Raw genomic sequence first — 13,702 nt, forward strand, 5'->3', positions numbered from 1 at the left:
GCCACCACCGCCCGGCTTGGTAGACTTCTTAAAAGACAGTGCCAGGAGCTGAAACTTGCTCTGGCTTGAATGAGATAGCGATGTCTAAGTGCTTATGTCCTCATGCCATCTGCAAGGAGGTGACACTAAGGGGGGGACCTCATCGCTTTGACTGGGCCCTCCGGTCAAGTGTGGGGAAGGATTTGAAAAACACTGCTGGTAAGAAGGAGTTCAAGCCTGGGCCCAGGACTGGCCAGGCTGATGGGGATACATCCAGACTTCCAAATGGGGTAGGCAAGGACCCTTGTGGGCGCTTGCTTCATCGGGGTAGTGTTTGGGCACCGGGTTAGAGTGAAATGGCCCTGTAGCCATAACAGGTTGGGGCCCTACTTTTATGTTCTCAGGATGACAGCTTCATAAACAGGGCCACTTCTCAGAATGACGGGGGCCCCAGGCTGGGCCAGATGAGCTAGGCCTAGCCCTGGCTCTCTCGTTCCTTCCCCTTCATAGCAAAAGATCCCTGCAGGGCGGCCTGTTACCAGTGCCAGTGTCACACAGGCCTGAGGGCCGCCAAGTCTCTGTGGACCTTATGACCTTGCTGGCTGTGTATGAGATCACCCACCAGAGAAATATTAGCATTCTATAGGAACAGAAGGGACCCGGGATTCCCATTTCTCAGTCAGTCATTTGCCAATGTTCCCCACCCGCTCTCAGTTGCTGTGGGTGATGTCACCAGGTGTCCACAAGGCCGTCCAGGTGTGTGGACACCTTCCCTATGGTCTAGACTGCAGAGCATGTGTGGGAGGGGCAGGCTGCCCTGAGGGGACCGGCTGCCATCTCCTCCAGTGCCTTGTTTTCACTCAGTTGTCCCATTGAGCTCTGTGACAGTATCGGTTTCCTGTAACATGACCGTGTGCAGAGGTGGCCTTGCTTGCTACACAGGGTTACAGGAGGCAGAGCTCCGTGGCTAGACCAGTTTTCCGAAGTCACCTGTCATTGAACTGTCCTTTTATGATTGACAGTGTCTTACCCCTTACCTTCTTTCAACTTAGCCCAGTCCCCAGCAGGGTGATGCTACCTTCTCATAGGCCCTACATGGCATTCCCATCCCCGAGTCCCTTTGTCCCTGCATCCCCTGCTCCTCGTCCCTCAATGCCTTTGTCTCTGCTCTCTTTCTATTGCAGCTCCCAGAACCTCCTGGGCCACCCGCCTGACCACAAGACCTCCCCAGCCCCGCCCCGCGGGGCTTGAGTCCCTCCTGACACCTCATGTGACTTACCCTAGTTCTTTATTTTTTCCTCCCTTGGGTTATGCTCATGGGTGTCTGAGCAATGCTGTTTTTAGAGCTTTGTCCCTACCAAGGGACAGTGCCAATATCACATGAGCCGTGGTGTAGCCTGTGTGCCGCAGCAGCTAAGGAATGCATGTGGGCTGCATGGCTTTGTGGTGACCCTGGTGCAGCATGGCCTTTGGGGTCTGGCCAGCAGAGCATGTGACACATTAGGACACTGCCCTCTTCTTCCTTCTGAAGCCTCTGAATGTGTTAAGATAAGCACGGCTCATCGACACTTTTTGTTGTTGTTTTGTTTTGACACAGGGTTTCTGGTTGTCCTAGAATTTACCCTGTAGACCAGGCTGGCCTCGAACTCAGAAATCCACCTGCCTTTGCTTCCAGAGTGCTGGGATTAAAGTCGTGTGCCATCACCGCCTGGCTCATGGTCACCCTTTAAAGTGAGTTGTCCAGTGGGCAGCTAGTGCCTTTTGTTTCGTGATGGAATACATGGCCATTGCCTGCCTCTCGGTCCTCTGAATATTAGAAGCTTATCTTACTCCACTGTTGTGCTTAGCCGTTGTGACCTCTACCACCTGTTTCTTATGGATAGTCACCGTTGTGAGGTAGAGGCATGGGGAGACCCTTGGGGGCCGCACTCAGTGATCCGAGACTCCAAGCACAGGCGGTTTCATTAAAGGGTCAGTCACTGCCTCGCTGCTGTTCTGTTCCTATGCCTGGGCGTCTGTTGTGAGCCTGGTTGATGTCACAGGAGGTAGACAGTCGGAGGTCAGGTGGTCCAGGAAATTGAGTGCAAGGTAGGTCACAAGCAGCGCAAGATTTGGAGGGCGCTCCATGAAGGCCAGGCTCACGCCTCCAGAGATGCTGAAGGTGGGTTAGCTGTGGAAGAAAGATATATCTGCCACAAGGGCTGCCCTGAACAGCAGCACTCACCTGTGTGGCATGGTGAGGGCTCTGTGTGTGTGTGTGTGTGTGTGTGTGTGTGTGTGTGCGCGCGCGCGCGTGTGCGCGTGTGTGGTGGGCAGGGGGTCAGGAGGGAGGGCAGAATCCAAAGCAGGTGAAAACTGAATTTTGGAGACACACTGGTGGAAGAATCGGAACCACAGGAAGCAGCTGCCTGAGGAGAGCTAGCTGAAGGTGGCCCCAGACCCGGCGTGGCACAGCAGGCTCCACAGAGCACTGGGCTTGATTCTGCTCAGCTCAGTCCCTCCTTAGTGTGTGTGCCTCTGAGGACTCTAGGACAGGACTGCCATCCTTTCACAGGTCAGGTTGCACCTCCACAGGTTCTGATGACCCAGTTTCCACGGCAACAGCTTGAAGACTAACCCAAAAGGATCAAGGCCCTACCCAACATGGTTTGCTAATTTAGCTGTTGCAGAGATGAAAGGGTTTTAGCTAGGCTGCAGGGTTCAGAGCCAACCGAGGGAACCAGCCATAGCAGGCAACATTCTTCTGTACAAAAACACAGCAGGATTCATAAAGAAGCATCCTGGAGTCCAGCCTGTGTTCAAAGAGGGCTTTGCTGTCTATAATCTTCTCTACCTTCCTGACCACACTACTTCAGCCCATAGCTTCTGTCAGAGCCTGTTATTTCCCATGGCTGCGTGCCCAGCCTAGAATTTCTTTTTGATCCAAGCCAGATAATTGCAGCGTGCTTCAAACAAGTTTGGGTCAGTCGGCCTCTCTCTGGGCTGCTGGGCTAGAGATTGTTTGGCACCAGGCATGCCGGAGCAGGCCTGTAATCCCAGCGCCCAGGAGACTGAGCCGGGGGGATTGAGAGGACGTGGCTAACTTGGCATGCAGAGTGAGACCTTAGGTATCTCAAAACAACAGAATGAAACCCAAAGGTTGTCTGGGGCTGTCATCCTCTTGGCCAGTGGTTCTCGACCTTCCTAACACTGTGACCCTTTAATACAGTTCCTCATGTCGTGATGTCCCCCCAACCATAATATTATTTCATTGCTACTTCATAGCTATAGTTGTGCTACTCTTATGGATTGTAATGTAAATATCTGATATGTAGGATGTCTGATGTGTGACCCCAAAAGGGGTCGAGACCCACAAGTTGAGACCCCCTGCTCTGTCTGGGCCCATCCAAGTCATCCTGTCATGTCTTCTGCATCCAATCAGACTCCAGCCTCTCCAGAACCCTTCTCCACAGGCTGGACCTCGACTCTCAAATACTTGGTGGCCCTGTATTATATGTCTCCCATTCCACTTGGGTCTCTAAACCAGTTTCTGCCCATCAGAAAGAACAGAGGACGTGTCCAGAACACATGTCACCTACAGTACAATGGCTGACTCAAAGAGATCAGCACTTAAATGTCTAAGGAGACCCCCCCAGCATTGTGGCTTAAATGGCTGAGCAGATCCCATGAAAAGTCACAGCCTGAACCTCTCCTTTGATGACATCAAGCTGCCTCTTGTTACTTAGCTCGGAGTGACGGGAGGGGGCTGTTGCCGTGGTGTGCCTGTGGTTTCCAGAGGACAACCTGCGGAAGTTTGCTTTTTCCTTCCACCTGTGTGGATTCCAGGGATCCAGCTCAGGCCCTCAAGCTTGGAGGCAGGCACTTTGACCCTCCGAGCCGTCTCCCCAGCCCTAGCCTTCCTTTCTGTTTGGGTGTCTAATGAGAAGAGAATTGAGCATCTGCAGCCTTTGGAGTTGCTGGTCTCTGTCTTTGTCGCACTAGATCTAAACGTGGTATCTTTGCAGATGCCTGCTCCGTGCCGGTGTCAGAGATCATTGCGGTTGAGGAAACACATGTTCACGAGAAGCAGTCCTCTAGTGGCCGATGGCAGAAAATGGAAAACCCGTTCGCATTCACAGGTGAGGGAGCCTGGGTGCCTACCAGGCCTCCATGTAGATCACAGAGAAGGGTGTTTGTCGGGTCAGTGATTGGCTTATTTTCATAGACTCTTTATTTTCTTTTAAAGATGTACTTATTAATTACATATATAGTGTTCTGTCTGCATGTATGCCTGCAAACCAGAAGAGGATGCCAGATCTCATTACAGAGGGTTGTGAGCTACCATGTGGTTGCTGGGAATTGAACTCAGGACCTTTGGAAGAGCAGCTAGTGCTCTTAACCACTGAGCCATCTCTCCAGACCCATAGATTTACTGATAGTGACGATTCACAACTTCTTTCTGGACTGGGGAGGTGGCTCAGAATATAAAGTGATTGCCATGTGTTGCTAAAATTCTCCCTCCTCCCAAGATCCCAAGGACAAACACAGGCAGTTTAGCACCAAAGGTCACTCTGAGGAAACCAATGACTTTATTGAGATTCTTTACAGAACATAGGTGAGGGGTTACTTACAGGGGTGTGGGTACCTCTCCCCCAGTAGGCTTTGGAAAACCTCACCCAGCTGTGGTGAGGACTTCCCGCTAGCCACATAGACAAAGCCCAGCTGTAATTTCCCTGCCTCTATATATTCTAGCCCCACCCCCTGGCCTCGGGCTGCCCTGCCAGGTGGTAGAGCCTGGCTGGGTAATCAGATGAGAACCTCTTGCCCTAATCCGAGCCTCTATATAGTGGGTATAAACTCAACTAGCCCAGCTGCGGAGGGAGGAGGAGGCGGATCTTTTGCAAGGGGTCCCAGCTGAACTCCCCAAGGTGGTTGCTTGGTGATCCCGGCACTCCTGCCGTGAGATAACAACGGGAGACCAGGAACACCTAGGGCGCTGCAGCTTGCACAGCCCGCGAGGTCTCACTGCCGTGACTGTCGGCCTGGCTAACCTGTGTTGCTTTCTGTACAGTCCACTGTGTGAAGCGAGCGCGCCATCACCGCTGGAAGGCGGCACAGGTGACCTTCTGGAGTGCCGATGAGCAGCTGTGTCACCTGTGGCTGCACACCCTTCGTGAGCTGCTGGAGAGCCTGAGTACGTGCGCGAGCTTTCGGATTTGTTGCCAGGCAGCACAGCTGTGGTGGCACGCGGGACTCAGTGACCTGACCCAGGTGGACGTGATGGCTCCCTTTGATTTGTTTTTATGTTTGTGAGGTAGAGGGCCACAGCGGAGGAGTGTGTAGACACTGCAGCTGGAGTAGTGGCGCAGCCCCTGCTCGTGAGCAGAGGAACTGAGACAAATCCCTCAGGCCCCAAAGCCTCAGTTTCTTTCTCTATAAGCAGAGTGGAGGCACATACATTCCAGGTGCAAAAGAGGAGTGGGCAGGATGTGGGGGAACTACCTCTTACCTTCTGGGGGTGTGGCCTCTGAAATGCAGCAGAGCCCAGTGCCTGGTTAGTTTGTGCTAAGGGACTCTTTCTCTGTCACCTTGAACATGCATCCTGTTCTTTTTGCACCTGTCACACTGGGTCATATTATAACCTCACGTACAAAGGTTAAAACTATTCAGCAGGGCAGTGGTGGTGCACACCTTTAATCCCAGCACTCAGGAGGCAGAGGTGGGCGGATCTCTCTGAGTTCGAGGCCAGCCTGGTCTATAAGAGCTAATTCCAGGACAGGCTCCAAAGCTATAGAAAAACTGTCTTGGAAAGCCAAACCAACAACAACAAAAAAAAAAACCCAAAACCTATTCTATAGGTTCAATATTGTACATAAGCATTTTAAAAAATTTATATTATAGGCCCAGTGAGATGGTTCAGTGGGCAAAGGCACTTACTCCCAACACACAGACCCGAGTTCAATCCCCAGGACCTCTGTGGCGGAAGGAGAGAACCAAATCCTTCAAGCTGTGCTCTGACCTCCACACATTCCGTATGCGCACTCGAGTGTGCTCACCCTTGAGCATGTGCACAAACTCACACTAAATAAAGGAATAAAAAGCAAATAAAAAAATTAAAAGTAAATAATAAAAGACCAGCATGGTGGCACATGCCTGTAATTCCAGCACCTGGGAGGCAGGCAGGGGGACTGCACAGTGAGACCGTCTTTTGACTGAAAGACAAAAGAAAGATAGAAGGGACGGCCACTCGCCACCAAGCCTGACAACCTCACTTCCATCTCCAGAGCCTATAAACCAGAAAGAGATGACCAGTTCCTTTAAATTGTCTCCTCTTATTTCCACTGTTCATAATAAAAGGGCAGGTGAGGGAGAGGAGAGGGGAGAATTGGGTTATAAAGTATTTGAAACTGCTCAACTCCCAGACCTAGTCATGAAGCACATCTCTCAATTACCTGAGGGTGATTAAAACTGTTTATATTTTTTCTGTTTTTTTTTAAAGATTTATTTATTTATTATGTATAGCGTTCTGCCTGCATGTATGACTACAGGCCAGAAGAGGGCACCAGATCTCATTATAGATGGTTGTGAGCCACCTGTGGTTGCTGGGAATTGAACTCAGGACTTCTGGAAGTGTAGCCAGTTCTCTTAACCTCTGAGCCATCATCTCTCTTGCCCCAGAACTGTTTTTCTGAATTCTGTTTTTTTTCCCCTGGTACTGGAGTTCCCCACCTTTTGCTCTTTTTAAGATCACCCCAAGTTTCTGTCCCTTGGCTACTACCTTCTGTGCTGTCTCAGTTTCTTCAACTTCCTCCACTGGCCTCCAGACTCTTCCCCCTCACCACACTCATATACCCCACCCCCACCCCACCCCACCCTTGCTCCCTGCTTGACCCGCCTCCCACCAGGTGCCTGGTGTCTTGTTTCCATGAGACTGAGAGTCATTAGTCAGGCTTGATCCTGCAGGCTCAGACTCCCCTGGAATACTGGAGATTTATTACTCCTCTGTAGCGCACAGGAATCCCCCCCAGCCAGCAAACAGCAAGCAGTCTCTGCTCTCGGCTGCTCTAGTTTTAGCTTCGAGCTCTGTTGTTTCTTGCATGCATGTGCCTGTCTGTCTGTCTGTCTGTCTAACCCCTCTGAGGCGTTATTCCTCATTCATCTTCCAACTTGTATTTTGAGACAGTGTCTCTCAGGGGCCTGCCACTCATTGAATAGGTAGGCTAGGCTGGCTGGTCCCCAGGGGTCCGCTTGTCTCCCCTCAGCACTGGGTTTGCATGGGTGTGTACCAACTATGACCGTGGATGCTGGCGATTGAACTGATCCTAGTGCCTGCTTTGAAAGCTCTTTACTGAGTGCACCATCTCCCCAGGTGTTCAGTGCAGTTAAAATTCTTTTCATACTTACTCACTTTATTTTGTGGGTGTGTGAACCATGTGCACGCCTGGTGCTCAAGGAGGTCAGAAGAAAGTGTCGGACCCCCCAGATTTGGAGTTGTGAGCTACCTTGTCAGTGCTGGGGACTGCAGCCAGGTCCTCGGCATGAGCAGCGAGTGCTCTAAACCATCGCTCTAACCCTAGGCCCTTAAAGTATTTTTTAATTTTTTTAAATTTTTATCTTATGTATATGAGCACTTTGACTCCATTTATGTGTGCATAACATTTGTGCACAGTGCCCATGGTGGCCAGAAAAAAGTGTTGGATCCCCTGGAACTGAGCTATGTGGGTGCTGGGAGCTGAACCCCAGTCTTCTGCAAGCTCTTAATGGCCACCCATTAATCCCTGGTTTTATTGGGATAAGCCAGAGAAGTGGTTGTGTTCTGAGTGTGTTTTCACTCTCAGCATATGTAACAACACTCAGGGCTGGCAGGACAGTCAGTCAGTCCCTAGGCCCCACTTCTTCCCGGAGGTCACTGTGGCCATGACCTCCAAACAACTAGACTTGCTTTTGTTTGTTTGTTTTCCCCGCTTCATAAGTTCGAATGGAACAGCATCAAACATCAGCTGGCTTTGAGAAGGACACCGCGAATGCAAACCACGTCCCTTTATCCTGGGTGGCTGTGGTTGCTCATTCTTGTGGCTGCTCAGCATCCACGGCCCTGACGGTGCAGTTGTTCCCTGCCGAGGCTCATCTTCGTGACTTCCTCTGGGCCAGCCTGGATAACAGTGGAGAGACCATCCCTGCATGTGACACTGTGTGCCTGTGGCATCTCTCTAGAGTGTGCTGAGGACTGGACTGTGGACACTACCCAGGGTCCCTCTTCACACACCCACCATTGAGTCCTTTCCACCGGCTCGGAAGCCTGTGTGGCAGGAATTAGTTGCTTTATATTATGGTATTAATCTACATTTCTCTGATGCTTGAGAAATATGTTCATATGTTTTCATATGCCAGTTGTGTGTTCTCTGGCAAGAGTCCTTACTCTGTAGTTAAGGTGGCTTCAAATTCATTATCCTCCTGCCTCAGCCTCTTAAAAGTGTTAGGATTATAGGAATGAAGGACCACATCTGGCCCACAAATTGATCTTCTTTCCTCCCTCCCTCCCTTCCTCCCTTCCTCCTTCCTTCCCTCCTTCCTCCCCTCTCTTTCTTTCTCCTCCCTTCCTTTCTTTTTATTGCCTGTGTATAGATAATCAATAGAAGTTTACGATTCTCCTTGTCATATCTGCTTATTAGTTCTAAGGCTGGTATCAATCACCTCTCTCCTATTTCTTTTCACGCAAGCTGAGACAGCAAACACTGATGTCTCAGTCTGACTTTGGGGATGGATATACCACAGGGAACATAGGGCTCTATCAGCTTTATCACATTGAGGAATTCTCTCTAAGAAACCTAGTTTTCTGAGTTGGCCTTGTTTGACGTTTGTTTGGTCACAGGCATTGGGTTTAAGGACTGCTAGTAAAACATGCTAAGGGTCTGGTTATGAATGCTTGTCCTGCTCGAGCAGCCATCTTGCCTGTGATCTTCACCCCCATTCTGTGTCACTACATCTGACTTCCTGATGCCTCATATAGGGGTTCTCACCTAGGTTTCGGGAGAAGCAGACTTGTGGCTTCCTTTCATGTAACATTCCCTGTCTGACATCCCTCAGAGGTCACAGTGACTTCTTAGGAATCACTCAGAAATGCTTCTCTTCCTGTCCCTTGGAAAGGGTCACACACGATGGAGACTGGGTTTCTTAAGTTGTTCGAGGGACTTCAGTGGAGAAACTGTTTAGGCCCGGGAATTCTTAGTAGGAAGGCATTTGTCTATTTGTGTGTGCATGTGTGTGGAGACCAGAGGCTGACTTCAGATCAGGGTTTTTCCTCTGGAGCTCAATGATTTGACTATACTGGCCGGCCGGCCCCAGTGATCCTCCTATTTCTGCCTTTCCAACTCTGGGACTCCACCTGGCTTTTTTGCTTTGTTTTGTCTTTGTGTTTTGAGACAGGGTTTCTCTACATAGCCCTGGCTATTCTGTCCTGTAACTTACTGTAGGTAGTAGACCAGGTTAGCCTGGAACTCACTGCAGATAATAGACCAGGCTGTCCTGGAACTCACTATAGATAGTAGACCAGGCTAGCCTCGAACCTGTGCCTCCCAAGTGCTTGAATCAAAGGCATGTATCACCATGCCTGGTACTTCACTTGGCTTTTCTCTGGGTGCAGAGACTCAGAGCACAGGGCCTCATGTATACAAAGTGAAAAGTTTATTGAACCATCTCCTTGGCCCTGTACTTAGTTTTCTGAGACACCTAGAAATAATAAAATCTGAAGCAGACATATTTTAAGTTTCTTCCTTTTGCATTTGTTTGCTTTTACTTGTTTATTTTGAGAGTAGATCTCATGTACCCCAGGCTGGCCCAGAATGTTTTTATGCAGCATAAACAAATGCAGCACACCATCACATGGTTAAAGAAATATTCTGCAACATAAGCAAATGGAACACATCCTTCCATAGTAATAACAATATTCCACAACACCAAGGCAACTGGCCGGAACTGAGGGAAGGGCTGAAGCCAGGCCTGGGATGCTGTGGGAGCCTCCCTTCCCATCGTCCATCCAGTTGTTTCATCTGTCTATGTGTCTGTCTTCCTCTCTTCCTGCCCCTCTCTATTCCCACCTCATTCTTGTTTTCAAAAGCCTCGTCCTTCCCATGGGCAGACGGAGGCATCTATGCTCACGCCCATGAGACTTGGCCAGGACAGCGACCTTGCTGAGGCCCCACGTGTGCACAGCCCCACCCTCATCCCAGCAGCTGGTCGCCTTTCTCCTTTGATGACCATGAATCCTGTGTCAGAACCCATTTGCTCTTCACCAATAGCACACTAACTGAGTTTGAATTTCTTGCACCCATTGCGATTGGCCGTTGACTGGTATGGATGTTGTTTTGCAGCTTCGAGACCAAAGCACTTGCTGGTATTTATCAACCCTTTTGGAGGGAAAGGGCAGGGCAAGCGCATCTATGAAAAAAAAGTGGCACCTCTGTTCACCTTGGCGTCCATCACCACCGAAATCATCAGTAAGTGCATTGGGCACCAGGACAAGTATGTAGAGGCCAGCCTGATTGGGACTCACATGTCACCACTGGAGGGGGACTTAGGCCTAACTGATCATTTCAAATTCAGTTGCAGTTTTTAAACTCTTAGCTGGAAGAATGCAAAAAAAATAATGCCCTTAATGTACTCAGCCGGTCAAGTGCTCACAGGAACAGCCAGGAGATTAAAGAGCAGAGTTCTAGGGTAGGAAGTCCTTGCAGGGAAAGATAGGAGCAATGACTGTCCCAGAATGTCACAGCATGGGTCACTTTACACAACCTGACTTAACACCGTGTCCTAGCAGTCTGTCATCAGTGCGGTGCTGGCTTCAGAGCGGGAGGCAGACATGGGCCACTGCTCCTGCTGGCCTTCAGGGGCTTGATATAACCCTGTTAGCAAGACACTTAGTGCAGCTGGCCCTGGCTGTGAGCCCAGCACTCGGGAGGCTGAAGCAGGAGGACTAGGTGTTGGAGGCCTGCCTGGTCTCACAGTAAGACTCTGCATCCAGAAAAAACTAATTAGCAATACAATTCAAAAGTCTAAAAAATGAAAAAGTTATCCCAATATTCCATGTTCCCCAAGTCTGAGTACAGTCAGATACACACCAAGACTGAGGCCCTCGGGTGTCCCAGCATGCTTCACAGTAGCAGGATGCTAGAAACAATGCAGATGCCCCAACAGGAGATGTGAACATGGAATCCTGGTAAATCCAGAGGAACAGGAGACAGCAGCTTAAAGGGCCCTTTTCAGAGGATTCTGAACCACGAAAAATTGTGATATCCAGGTGGTACACACCTTTAATCTCAGCACTGGGGAGGCAGAGGCACGTGGATCTCTGTGAATTCAAGGCCAGCCTGGCTACAGAGCCAGAGCTGTCACACAGAGAAACCCAGTCTTGAAAAACAAAAACAAAACAAAAAAGATTGAGAGCAGTAAATTTCACTAACAATTTTGCTTTATCACACTAAGTACGAGGACTGTGAGCTAGCCTTACCTTTTTTTAAGATATATTTATTACGTATACAGTGTTCTACCTACAGGTCAGGAGAGGGCACCTTCTTATAGATTAAGAATGGTTGTGAGCCACCCTGTTGTTGCTGGGAATTGAACTCAGAACCTCTGGAAGAGCAGCCAGTGCTCTTAACCTCTGAGCCATCTCTCCAGCCACCCCTGCCTTATCTTCTTACATTCTGGTGTATTCTAAGAAGTTTAAAGTAACTTGTATATTAAGGAATAAGTGTAACAGAAGCTGCATGTATTATAATGGCTGTCAAAGAAATCATTTGTTGGGGCTGGCGAGATGACTCAGTGGTTAGGGGACTGGCTGCTCTTGCAGAGGACCAGGGTTCAATTCCCAGCACCCACACAGCAGCTCACAACCACCTGTAACACTTTCTGGAGGGATTCACTGACCTCTTCTGTCAGCACCACTTCCACATGCTCCTCATACATACATGTAGGCAGACACGCATGCACCTAAGTTAAAAATAAGTCCGTGTTGACAAGTGCAAAGGGCGGCAGGCAGAACGGACCCTAAGATGGCTGGTTCCCATGGAGACTGCCGCACTCCCTACTCTTTTGTAAGGGGGTGAGGTGAGTCTGAGGAGGGACTTCCTCTCATAAAAGAGCATCAGTTGGCAATTAGCTTAAACATGGGTTCCAGGATGTGAAGATGAATGGTCCCTTGTAATATTTCCCCCACAGTTACTGAGCATGCCAATCAAGCCAAGGAGACTTTATATGAGATCAACACAGACGGCTATGATGGGTGAGTGAACGCTATCCCTGACCTACCCTGTGGGAGCTCTTGGGTTGCCTTGAACTGTGAGCGTGGCCTTGGCCTTCCCTCCATGTCACAGGACACGTGCCCTCCACCCACACACATGCCCACACTTCTCCATGCCACTCTGTAGCCACCCTCTGCACCGGACAGCACACTGTAAAGACCTGTCCTGCCCACACCCTCTTCCCCCCTTAGCTTCCCTGACCCCACTTATCTCACCTGGCTTTCACTCGGTCCCCTCTGCTCCCGTTTTCTGAGTTCCCAAGATGGGCCCAGAGCTGGGGGTTGACAACGGGAGCTGTTCCCCTCGCATCTGAGGCTCACTGCTGGGCACAGCAAGGCCACCCAACCGGATCGAGAGAAGAGGACACTGCATGCCATCCCCTGTCTAGGGGGCATGTGGTAGAAATGCCCCTCCACTGGGGTCATATTCATGCTCAGCAGCCTGAATCTCAATACTCTGCTTTTTAACTTTTAATCTCTACTTTTGCAGTGCTGGGCACTAAACCAGGGTGTTTGTGTGTTTGGCAAGTGCTTTGCCACTAAGCTATCCCAGGTCAAGCTACAGTTTCATTTTATTTTTAATTTTTTATTTTATGTATATAGTGGTTTGCTTACGTATATGTAAATGTGTGTACCATGTTTGTGCCTGGTCCATGGAGGGCAGAACAGGGGATCAGATTCCCTGGAATTGGAGTTATAGATAGTTATGAGCTGCCTTGTGGGTGCTGGGAATTGAACCCACGTCCTCTGGAAGAACAGTACATGGTCTTGATCACTGAGCCCTCTCTACAGCCCCCAAACCATAGGTTATCGATGATGGCTGACCAGGGCTGGGCACACATATACCCTCTGCTTAGAAACCACCAAAATGTTACATCTCTAGCAGGGAAGCTAGGGTCTGTGAAGAAGCCTGTTGTTTGAAAAAACAGAATAAACAGGCTGGCAGGACCTCATCCAATAGGGAGTGGTTCAGGTGCCCAGTTTCCAGGTGTCTGACAGGCCAGTCTTGCATGCTGTCCCCAGTGCTTGAGGCTCCCAGCTGCTCCAAGCAGAGGACTAGTGGGCTTGACCAACCTGTGTTTCTCCTGCAGCATCGTGTGTGTCGGCGGGGATGGCATGTTCAGCGAGGTGCTGCACGGGGTGATTGGGAGGACGCAACAAAGTGCTGGCATTGACCCCAATCACCCCAGAGCCGTGCTGGTGCCCAGCACCCTCAGGATTGGCATCATCCCTGCAGGTATGGCACACATATGACTTTCTCATCACTGTTGTCGTTAGGAGGACATCTCCATGCACAGCCACAGGCATCTCCGCTCATAAGGCCATACCCCAACCTTCTTCATTAGTAAAGCTTCCCTAGGATTAGGCTTCAAGTAGGGAGATGTCATTCCTGGTTCATCCTTCATTTAAATTATGATTCCACAATCAAGAGGCAGAGAAGAGGGT

At 49.9% G+C, this 13,702-nt stretch overlaps 1 protein-coding gene across 1 annotated transcript in view; it reads left to right on the top strand.

Annotated features, from left to right (window-relative positions):
- Positions 1 to 13,702, top strand: part of Cerk (ceramide kinase) — a 43,088-nt gene that overhangs the window by 15,242 nt on the left and 14,144 nt on the right. The window contains exons 2-6 of the mRNA XM_005354387.3: positions 3,984 to 4,097; positions 5,030 to 5,152; positions 10,329 to 10,454; positions 12,175 to 12,238; positions 13,348 to 13,493. Coding sequence (XP_005354444.1) covers positions 3,984 to 4,097; positions 5,030 to 5,152; positions 10,329 to 10,454; positions 12,175 to 12,238; positions 13,348 to 13,493 — 573 coding nt within the window. The remainder of the gene's footprint in view (positions 1 to 3,983; positions 4,098 to 5,029; positions 5,153 to 10,328; positions 10,455 to 12,174; positions 12,239 to 13,347; positions 13,494 to 13,702) is intronic.

The sequence above is a fragment of the Microtus ochrogaster genome, chromosome 15 (assembly GCF_000317375.1).
Source record: "Microtus ochrogaster isolate Prairie Vole_2 chromosome 15, MicOch1.0, whole genome shotgun sequence".
NCBI classification, from domain to species: domain Eukaryota; kingdom Metazoa; phylum Chordata; class Mammalia; order Rodentia; family Cricetidae; genus Microtus; species Microtus ochrogaster.